The sequence below is a fragment of the Octopus bimaculoides genome, chromosome 6 (assembly GCF_001194135.2).
Source record: "Octopus bimaculoides isolate UCB-OBI-ISO-001 chromosome 6, ASM119413v2, whole genome shotgun sequence".
Lineage (NCBI taxonomy): Eukaryota > Metazoa > Mollusca > Cephalopoda > Octopoda > Octopodidae > Octopus > Octopus bimaculoides.
The window spans coordinates 91,934,099-91,945,571 of NC_068986.1; the positions used below are offsets into that span (position 1 = coordinate 91,934,099).

General features: G+C 38.1%; 1 protein-coding gene across 1 annotated transcript in view; it reads left to right on the plus strand.

Annotated features, from left to right (window-relative positions):
* Positions 1 to 265: 265 nt before the first annotated feature.
* The window catches only part of LOC106873671 (corrinoid adenosyltransferase MMAB), an 86,326-nt gene continuing 75,118 nt past the window's right edge, over positions 266 to 11,473 (plus strand). The window contains exons 1-5 of the mRNA XM_014921125.2: positions 266 to 658; positions 992 to 1,167; positions 3,990 to 4,042; positions 5,778 to 5,871; positions 9,221 to 9,278. Coding sequence (XP_014776611.1) covers positions 1,100 to 1,167; positions 3,990 to 4,042; positions 5,778 to 5,871; positions 9,221 to 9,278 — 273 coding nt within the window. The 5' untranslated portion in view covers positions 266 to 658; positions 992 to 1,099. The remainder of the gene's footprint in view (positions 659 to 991; positions 1,168 to 3,989; positions 4,043 to 5,777; positions 5,872 to 9,220; positions 9,279 to 11,473) is intronic.

Here is an 11,473-nt window from a genome sequence, read left to right on the forward strand (position 1 = left end):
CGAAGATGCTTGCAGTCGCTCAGCGTTGGGGAAATAGCAGCCAAGTCTCTCACAGCCTACTGTCTTAAAAACAAGACACATTGGATAATTTAGTCATAGATGCAGTCTCGAAAAAAAAAAAAGTCGTATTGATCATTGCCCTCTACCAATGCCACGTTAGTATGATGAAACCCGAGGCGAAATGATTGTAAAACGAATATCTTAAAACCACTTGGCCATGCCTGCATACATCTTCTGTATAAGAATGTGTAGATTAGTCCAAAGTCTGATAACGGGTGACGTAGGCAGTAGAGTTGATTAGGTGAAGTTTTCAACGACGTGGTTGCTGTTGACTTATGATCGTCAGCGATCCACATGTGACCGTCTCATCTTTTATTCAGATATACTAGCTTCAGGACTACATTTACCTATCTATTATTTCTCCTTCTTTTGGGATGGTGGCGTGAATTGCGAAAACTTTGACTGCTATTTCTAGCAAGTTGAGTGACCGCATAAAGCCTCCCACCTCTTTGGATCATTTGGGATTCGTGACGTGGTATATTGTTAAGTGTTAAGATAAGGTGGAAGTTTCTTTCATTTTAAAGTAAAGGATATTTTTTATGAGTATTTTGCTGTTTTCTTCTGCCCAATACAGTAGAAAGAAATAAGTTAAAATGAGGTACTGCTTGTTATTCGTTTAAATCTTGAAATTTGTCATTTTTTCAATTTAATTCCTTTTTATATATCTTTTATTTTTCTGTTCCGTCTCTTTATTTCATTCTTCGCTCTTTTTTCTTTTTTTTTCACTCATCACTTTTAATTTAATCTTCCTCGTTATTGTTTTTTAATTTATTATCTTTATTTTTTTCTCTCTCTGCTTCTTCGCTCTGAGATAACGAGAAAAGGATTATATTATTGGTGCGATTTTTTAAAAATCGATCTCACAGATAAAAGTCATTCACGAAGGATTTGAACTCAGCCTGTTACCCTGTACCTGTTTCTCTAACTTCAGTCAGCTCCAAATAGCACGAGATATTTGGCGCCCGTAAGATGGGAGACAACTCTAAAGCTACTTAACACCGGTTGTTTCTCAGAACTTGATAAACACGCATTTGTAAACATGCTTCGAAATTGTGTGAAAACATTGTTGGGTTTGAATTATAAAACGGCCACTCAACGTCTTATCTCGTAAGTTCCATTCCACTAGAATGCCGAACCATACCTTTTTATTTCCCCCCCCCCATAATTATATTCAAATGTTGCTTTATTTATTGTACCGCCAAGATTTGCTGAAGGTTGATGCATAATCGCACTGGGAACCAGATAGACAGACATAGTCGAGATGTCAATTAGCTTATAGAAAATTTAAAAAGTTTAGTTCATTAGTTGTATAAAATTTTCTTTTATTTCCGTCTTCAACAGAAAAATATAGATCGATCTCGTTGATGTTATAAAACCTACGGGCTTCGTTCATCTCCCCCTCCTGCCCAAATGAGATATGGTTGAAGCACATAGGCTTCAGTTTTGCCAAAAGATTCGCGTGCCAGATACGGTCGATAGCTTTGTTAATGTTGAGAGTCAGAGCTCACTAATGAGTGACTTGGGAGTATAGATTTCCAGTAGATCTACCTTTGCGGAAGTCATAAAGGTAGTCACTAAAGAAGAAAAGGCATTGAAGGTGTTAGAGAAGGTTATTAATAATTACTGTCTCCATGACTTTTGAGTTGTTCGAAGTGAGTGCGATGCGACGATAGTTGGCAAGGTCAGTGGGGCTTAGGATGTATCCCTGGAAGAGAGAGAGAGAGAAGATGAAGAATTTAGTGTGGATAGCTCTAGCGGACTGGAAAGGACATTATCAGAACCATTAGGTTACTTGGCATGTATGTGCGTGTATGACAGTAAGTGAGCCTTGTGAAGTAGAAAAAGATAGTTTTGAAGATTTACCTACTGCTTACAACGTGGAGTTGGTTACAAAGGTTAGCAACAAATGTAGAGGCTTTGTCTGCATAAGTATTGATTACAGAACTATCGTTTTTAAGGAGTATTCTGCAGAATTGGTGGAGAGTCTTCTGGCAAAAGTCCAAAAGGATTGCTGCAGTTTCGGTGGCTGGAGAGAGCTGTGCGATGCACGAAGGCATCTGTCATTGTCTAGATGCTGATTTTGCTGGAGTTGCGGTGTAGGGTAATAGCTGTTTATTTCTAAGGGTTGGTAATTGTGGGAGGTTCACTTGGAGGTCTTGAAGTTGTTTGTGAGTTGTAAAGGAACAAGACTAAAGAGATGGGTTCAGCCACTTGCTTCATTATTTCCAATTAAGTTCGAAGCATATATACTTCCAGCCTAAAACTAGCAGAATTCCCATTAGTTAACTGATCCAAAGTATCACGGGATGGTGTATGTGTATGGTGAGGTATTGGATAGTATGTGAATGTGAAATTAGATACCTTTAATTACATACATAATATATATACATATATGTATATATGTAATATTAGACTTAAATATATACATAAGAGTGAGAAGAAGGGGGGAAAAAATTCACCACCTTAGGTTGAAAAATTTTGGGGCACTGGGAAACCTCTCTCATGAAAGTGTGGTGGGGAGTTGTCATAAGTAAGTAGTCGGATGACTGGATAGATGTAGAGATAGTCATGGCTTGCCGGGTGAGAAGAAGACGGTGTTTGGGGTATCTGCGTATCAGTCAGAGGTGGTAGTGGGAGGTTTATATCAATCGATGTTGGGAATTGGGGACTACGAACGGTTCGGTTTTTGCTCCGGCATCAACAGTATGGGATAAGCGTGAGAGCCAAAGTATGGAAATATGCTACACGGAAAGAATATCAATCTTGAACACTCGTATTTTAAACGTAAAAAAAAAAAATATTGTAAATAGTAGACGCATATAAATATTTAAACTAATATGTAATATTGAAATTAAGGTTCAAAAATTAACAAATGTCTTGTTTTTCTCTCTTTGAATGTAATTTTTTTTTGGGGGGGGGGGCGAAACTGAAAGTATTTAACAAATAAATGTCTCAAAACAAAGTACAAATAAATTTAGCTGAACAATTATCTGATGAATGTATTTAGTAAACACTATTCTTTCCCCTCCCCATCGAAATTGATAGGCTGGTCTTTGAGGAATGCCTTTAATCAAAAGTCTGCTCGGAAAGAGCGATTTGAAGTTGAAAAACTTTTGAACAAGAGAAGTAATTGGGTAGTTGCATTTTTTGTTGCCTTGATATTTTCATGCTTCATATGTAAAGATATGCAAAATAACTCATCTGCGTTTTGCCCAGGACAGCTTATTTCTGTATTCAATGCTAACACCTATACCTAAAGACTATTTAATCCAGTGATCTGCTCAGTAGATGTCCTCTTTCTCGATCCACTAAATTATACAACTATGTCAATATTACTTTAAAATTTAAGGCAGTGAACTGGCAAAATTGTTAGCATGCTGGGCAAAATGCTTAGTGATATTTCGTCTGCCATTATGTCCTGAATTCAAATTCTGCCAAGGTTGACTTTGCTTTTCATCCTTTCAGGGTCGCTTAAATAAGTACTAGTTACGCACTGGGGTCAATGTAATCGACTTAATCCTTTACCCCAAATTTACCTTAATCCTTTACTAATCCGTTACTCCAAATGTGCTTCTAGTAGAAAGGAATATTACTTTGAAATTTATGGTGGTGAGTTGGCACAATTGTTAGCACACTGGACAAAATGCTAAGAATTTTGTCTGTCTTTACATTTTGAGTTCAAATTCTGCCAAGGCCAACTTAGCCTTTTATCCTTTCGGGGTCAGTAAAATAAATACCAACTGAGTACTGGGGTCAATGTAATCGACTTGCCTCCTCCCCTAAACTTGCTGGCCTTGTGCCAAAATTTGAAACTGATATTACACTGAAATTGTATTTTAATTTAACAATGAACTGATTAATAGCAATATTTGGTGGATATTGAAAGAGTTGAAACTACATAAGATAATGGTTTGTTATTTCTTATTCAGTTCCAGTTCGGTGAGCAGTGCTGTGAAAATTTATACCAAAACTGGAGACAAAGGTTAGTTATGCATTTTAGGAGTGGCTGTGTGGTAAGGAGCTTGCTTACAAACCGCATGGTTCCGGGTTCAGTTCCACTGCGTGGCACCTTGGGCGAGTGTCTTCTACTATAGCCTTGGGCCGACCAAAGCCTTGTGAGTGGATTTGGTAGACGGAAACTGAAAGAAGCCCATCGTATGTGTGTGTATATGTTTGTGTGTCTGTGTTTGGTCCCCCCCCCTTCCAACATCGCTTGACAACTGATGGGGTGTGTTTACGTCCCTGTAACTTAGCGGTTCGGCAAAAGAGACCGATAGAATAAGTACTAGGCTTACACAGAATAAGTCCTGGGGTCGATTTGCTCGTCTAAAGGCGGTGCTCCAGCATGGCCACCGTCAAATGGCTGAAACAAGTAAAAGAGTAATTACTTAATTGATTAATAAATTTTTGTCACTACTACTACTACTACTAAGACAGTGGATTGACAGAATCATTTGAGTGATCAGTTTGGAAAGAACTGATCTAAAATGGTTGTAAAGCAAGTGAATCACGGAGAACAGAACACTTCATCATAAAGCAGGTACTTTGTAAACAGGACTTGGTCTCAGTCCCAGTGAATGTTCAGCTTGAACATGTCTGTAACATCTGAAGAAAGTTCTGTTGGTCCAAAGCCAGACTTGCTAGTCATATGAGGTCATGTGATAACATTTACCAATTGAAGAAGATGTCCTTCTTCTGTAAAGAAGTGACAATTGTCGTGTGTGTGTGTGTGTCCTTGTCTTCACATCACACAATAGATTTAAACAATTGTCACCATCATATATAAGTTGTGTTTGTCATTCTAGTCATCTCTGAAAACATATCTGGCCATGGGGTAATATTTCTTTGTTTAGAAACAAGTGAGGGTTGGTGACTGGAAAGGCATCCACTTACAGAAAATCTACCTTAACAAATCACACTGATGCAAGCATGGAAAAGTAGACATAGAAACGATGAAGATGATGATGATAGTCATGAATACTTAGGTGAAGGCATACACATTTGCACACACACACACACACACACACACACACACACACACAGAATACCTAGCACAGGCGCCGAGCTGGCAGACACGTTACCATGCCAGGCGAAATGCTTAGCGGTATTTCGTCTGCCGTTACGTTCCGAGTTCAAATTCCGCCGAGGTCGACTTTGCCTTTCATCCTTTCGGGGGTCGATAAATTAAGTACCAGTTACGCACTGGGGTCGATGTAATCGACTTAATCTCTTTGTCTGTCCTTGTTTGTCCCCTTTATGTTTAGCCCCTTGTGGGCAATAAAGAAATAAGAATACCTAGCACAGACATACAAGTGAAAACATGTATGCGCACGCGCGCACACACACACACACACACACACACATTCACCTGAAATAGGGTTGAAGACTTTGATAACAACAATGATGATGATGATGATGGTGGTAATGCTTTCTGCATCAATGGTGATGAGCATTGATGATGATTATGCTGCTGCTGATAAGGATAATATTAGTGATGCAAATAAAGAAGATGATAAAAGTGATAATAGTCATGATGATGTAGATAATATGGTGATAGAGATGATGATAGGAATATTAGCAAGACTGATGATAATGTTTGTTGAAAATAACACTGATAATGATCATAATAACTATAGAACATCCACTATTATATCCTGTCCCTCTCTCTCTCTCACTCCATCTCTCTTACTCTCTATCTTTATTCCCTCAAAACACAGGCAAGTCCTCAACATTTACAGGAGAAAGGAGATTCAAGGATGACCTGATATTTGATGCTCTTGGTTCAACAGATGAACTCTCATCTGCTATTGGGTATGTATCTATTTATTTATGTGTCTGTCTGGCCATCCATATATCCATCTATCCCTCCCTCTCTCATATATCACGTTCTATAGTCTTTCTATTTTCTATATACCCACTACTTTACTAGGGAAAATGGCCTTAAAATAGCCTTGTGCTGTTATCTTTACATTCTAATCCTGCCACATTCCAAGCGCCTTTAATCACTTTCTCACTTCTAAACATCTCTAGCTAGCCATCACCTATAACCAGACCAGTTTGGTCACTTTCTTATCGTGTCCATCTTCTACACATCTGCATACAATGCAGCCATGTCCATCCCTACCTCCTGGACCTGCTGGCACTTCAAGTCAACTGACTGATCAGTAGTCTGCTTGCTTTGCTTGTTTTCTGACAGCAGGTCTATTGTACTGCTGACTCATCAGGTAACCGTTAAGTGGCTGACTGAAACACTCCTTTTGCATATGTCTGTATATGTTTTCCACACAACCAAACCTTGCATCTCCAATTCCTCCAAGTGGTTCACTCATAGTTGCATTGTAGCATTTCAGGCAATGAACATAGCCTACAACATTCAGAGAAAATTATCCTCACTTACAAAGTGGACAGGGTAACTGGCACCTCAATTCCTGCTAGACCACTAATTCTTGTTTTGTTTTTTGTTTTTTTTCTATGTATATAATAAAACTTTTAAGCAGATGGTGATTGTAACACTTTTTGTGCCTTGTTCAGTTTGATGGTGATTGAAAAAAAAAAAAAGAACTGTAGAAAATTACAGCAGCATATCTTTAATCAGCAGTCTCTAATCTTTAGAAAAAATTACCCACCCCTACAAACTGAACAGCTTTTCATCCAGCCTTTTAACTCCTACAAGATCACCATTTGCACTGTGAAGGATGCCTCTTCACACGGCACTACCTCCGACCTCTCTTGCTTCCCAAACTGCTGCCAATTCTTTTGTCTTTTGTCAAAAAGACCTCCATCAACTTTTGGGAATCCTTCCCATACCTTCTCAAATCTGAAAGTTCTGTAATCAGTGCTTCAGCAGAGAAAGCCTCCTTATTTGTTATCTACTTTGTATTCAACTCTGCACCATTTTTGTAGACAATAAGACGTAATTTTTGAGAAATTTCGCTTTATTTTTAGCATGCTGAACTGTGAAATACAGGCTTCCTCTTGGACTCATACTAGTGTTGGTGTAATATAAATTATGAGCACAAATGTTTACGCAATATAAAGAGCTTCAAGTTATTTCTCCCGAATCTGCTTCCATCAATACAAGGGATGTAACTCTTGTTGAATTTTGGCGTGTGTTATTTCCCTTGGTTAATTGCCGTGTTTGTACCAAGTGTTGAGATATTGAGTGTTTGTTCACCTCTTTACACGACTTGAAAGGAAAAGATAGCAAAAACAGAGATAAAGTGAAAGACAAAGAATTAAATTGAGGGTGACGTAGAAAGAGGTAGAGATAGTTAGATAGGTAGAGAAAGAGAGAGAGGTGGGGGGAGTTATCGTTTTAAAAGAAAATTTGTAATAGACAAAGTGAAAGATGTTCACCAGATGTTTATGTGAAACGAAGAGAAATACATATAGCCGAGCTGTTGTTGTTGTTAAGCTATTAAATCAAAGCAGGATGTAGATACAAATAGTTACCTGCAAAATTATTCCAAAAGTAAGTTTCCAGCTATAATCAGAACCTCTCATTATTTAGAGAAAACCTACCACTTTATCAGGGTGTCATTACTGGAGCTACCAGTAAATAAAAACCTTTTAGTGAAGGGGATGCCCCAATGATGCAGTAGTTTTTATGTCACATTACTTACTAATGTGTTGACTGATAACTTTTTTGAGTGGAACTTAGTTGACAGAAAGTGTATAGAAGCCCAGCAACCTAATCTGGTCCCATCTTTCATAGATTAGCTTCTCACTTACTATATAGCTAATACCCTCTCTACCATAGTCCCACTCAGCTGCAGGTCATCTTAGTTATGTGAACTACATGGTGATCTCACTAGTGCTGGTGCTATGAAAAAAAGTACCCAGTACAATCTGTAAAGTAATTGGTGTTTGGAAGTGCATTCAGCTGTAGAAACCTTGCCCAAGTGGATATTGGAGCATGACACAGTCATGCTCCAATATCAAACCATCCAACCCACACCAGTATGAAAGATGATGACGAGGGCACACACACACACACACGTGTGCACGTGTGTGTTTGTGCTTATGTGATTGACCTAACACAGCACAAGTTATTAGAAAAACTGGTTTCATCTTGCTGATGTAACTTAGCCATTTGATAAAAGAAGTACCAGAGTGAAATAAGTCTTTGAGTATTAGATGACCAGCTAAAAGTGCTTGAAGTTGTGTCTCAGTATAGCTATTGTTCAGTGACTGAAACCAGTCAATGTATAAAAGAACTATCGGTGCTACTTTGGTGTGTAATCTACAACTTACAGGGCTTTAGGTTACTTTGTGCTAGTGCTACTTTGGCGTGTGATCTACGCGAGCAAATTTACTTTGGTATGTGATCTATGCGCTTAATTTAATTATCATATCGTTTATTCTTGGTTTCTTTATTTACTAAGACATAAACAAAACAAGATTTTATTATCATTAAAATAATTTTATCGATGAATTGAGCGAACATCTGCTAGAAACACAAGAAATGCATCTTCAGTACCCTTCCTCATCAACAGAAATAATCAAGGTGAGATTGGAAGGCCTTTGGATTGAAGAAAGGTGCAGATTCCTGCTATCTTTATGTAGAAAAAGGAAATCTTGAAAGACTTGAACCTATAATTCAAAGAGAAGTTGCAGAAAATTTGGTTATTCATTCCAACGAATGGCCAGCATACTCCAATCTAAATTGTCTACATTTCCGCCATTCTATTGTCAACCAACAAAGACATTGTGTTGATCCAAACACTGGAACCAATATTCAAGCAATTGAAAGAACCTAATTGTATTCGAAAATTCATAGTTTGAAAAAGATGAGAGGAGTGAACCAAAGAACCTTCCAATCTCCTCTTGATTATTTCTGTTGGCTATGGTTGAGGAAGAGTGCTGAAGACGTATTTCTTGTGTTTCTAGCAGATGTTCGCTCAATTCATCGATAAAATTATTTTGATAATAATAAAACCATGTTTTATTTATGTCTTAGTATTTAAGGAAACCAAGAATAAATATAATAATTAAAATAAGCGTGTAGATCACACACCAAAGTAGCACTAGCACAAAGTAAACTAACAAGTAACTGAAAGTAATTGCCCTTTAAGTTGTAGATCACACGCCAAAGTAGTACTGAACTATCATTATTATCATCATTGTCATCTTCCTCATCATTGTCTTTGTCATTTTTCAGGTTTGCTGCTGAACTATGTAAAGAGAAAGGTCATACAATGGATAACAGATTTCAAACTGTAAGTGAGGCTCTCTTGCTATTTCTTTTTTATTTTAATGTTTTCGTTAGAAGAGGAAACACAATTTTCATGAATTTTTTCAGGGTCTCAGTGACTGGTGGTAGTAAAGGATCAGGTATCCTTAAACCAAAGGCCTTTCCTAAATGCTTGAAACTGTGTGCCACTGTGTACACTGCTGAAGGCAAATGAGGGCCAGAAGTTCTAGGTTCAGTCCCACTGCGTGGCACCTTGGGCAAGTGTCTTCTACTATAGCCTCGGGCTGACCAAAACCTTGTGAGTAGATTTGGTAGATGGAAACTGAAAGAAACCTGTCGTATATATATATGTATATATGTGTGTGTGTATGTTTTTGTGTCTGTGTTTGTCCCCCAACATCGCTTGACAATCGATGCTGGTGTGTTTACATCCCTGTAACTTAGCAGTTCGGCAAAAGAGACGATAGAATAAGTACTAAGCTTACAAAGAATAAGTCCTGGGGTCGATTTCTTTGACTAAAGGCGGTGCTCCAACGTGGCCACAGTCAAATGACTGAAACAAGTAAAAGAGTGAAAAGAGTAAAGAGTAACATGGTAAAATATGGCAACAAAAGGGTTAAGGTGGTAAGATGGCAGAATTGTTAGCACACTGGGCAAAATGCTTAGTTGCATTTCGTCTGTCTTCACATTTTAAGTTCAAACCCCACCGAGGTTGACTTTGTCTTTTATTCTTTTGGGGGTTGTTAAAATAAGTATCAGTTGAGCACTGGGGTTGATGTAATTGATTTACCTCCTTCCCCCTGAAATTGCTGGCCTTGTGCCAAAATTTGAAACCATTATTATTATTTCTTTATCAAAAGAATGATGGTATTTGATAGTTTTTGTCAAAGAAGTAGATTTAGCTGACTGGTCTCAATGTTGCTTATTTTCAAGAGCAAAGTGTATTTGATGTCATTAAGCTATGTTAGTTACTGGTTGCTGGTGTCATCTTCCGCTGTTAAGTTAACCTTTTTCACAAGTGGGGTTACCAAACCTCCACCACAGCTACTTACACTTATACAGCTGTCTTCACACTAAGCCAGCTGCAATATCTATCACATGGCTGTGTCCAACTCAAGAGTTAGGGTTAGGTGGCTAGGCGGAATCAGTGGAGGAACAGCAGGCAGAATTTCATATGTTATTTAGAATCTGAATTCAAGTCTTGCTGAAACGAAACTCTTTATTGAAAAGTATTTTATTTGCAGCATAGTAGTGACCACAGTTGATCTGAAGGAAAGAAATGATATTACCAACGACTGTTGCGCTCATTTCCATAATGGTGCTTGCTGTCTAGGCTAATGCACACTATATCTTCCAACTTAAAAAAGAAGAGTTAAAGATAGGCAGATATGTGGTTGTGTGGTAAGAAGTTTGCTTCCTATCCACATGATTCCAGGTTCAGTCCCACTGCATGGCATCTTGGGCAAATGTCTTCTTCTATACCTTTGGGTTGACCAAAGTTTTGTGAGTGAATTTGTTAGATGTAAACTGAAAGAAGCCTACCATATATATATAAGTGGATTTGAAAGAAGCCCATTGTATGTATGTGTGTATGCATGTGTGCATGTGTGTATGTATGTATGTAGTTGTGTGTTTGTATCTGTATTTGTCCCCCCACCATTGCTTGACAACTGATGTTGGTGTGTTTAGATCCTTGTAACTTAGCTGGTTGACAAAAAAGACTGATAGAATAAACAACAGGCTAACAATGAATATGTCCAGGGAACGATTTCTTCAATTAAAAGGCAGTACTCCAGCATAGCCACAGTCAAATGGCTGAAACAAGTAAAAGAATAAAGGAATATATATACCGGTGGCATGTAAAAGCACCCACTACACTCTCAGAGTGGTTGGCGTTAGGAAGGGCATCCAGCTGTAGAAACTCTGCCAAATCAGATTGGAGCCTGGTGTAGCCATCCGGTTCACCAGTCCTCAGTCAAATCGTCCAACCCATGCTAGCATGGAAAGCAGACGTTAAACGATGATGATGATGAGATACAAATGCATTGTCAAAGGTGTTAATAAGCCATTTAGAAACATTAAAAAAACTGTTAGATTCACTTCAACATCTAAATTTAATTTGTCAAAATTTGGTCACTTTGAAACTGTGACCTGTTCACTGACAAAATTCCATGCTGCATCTGAGAAAGTAACAGTTAGTTCATCTATATATATATATAT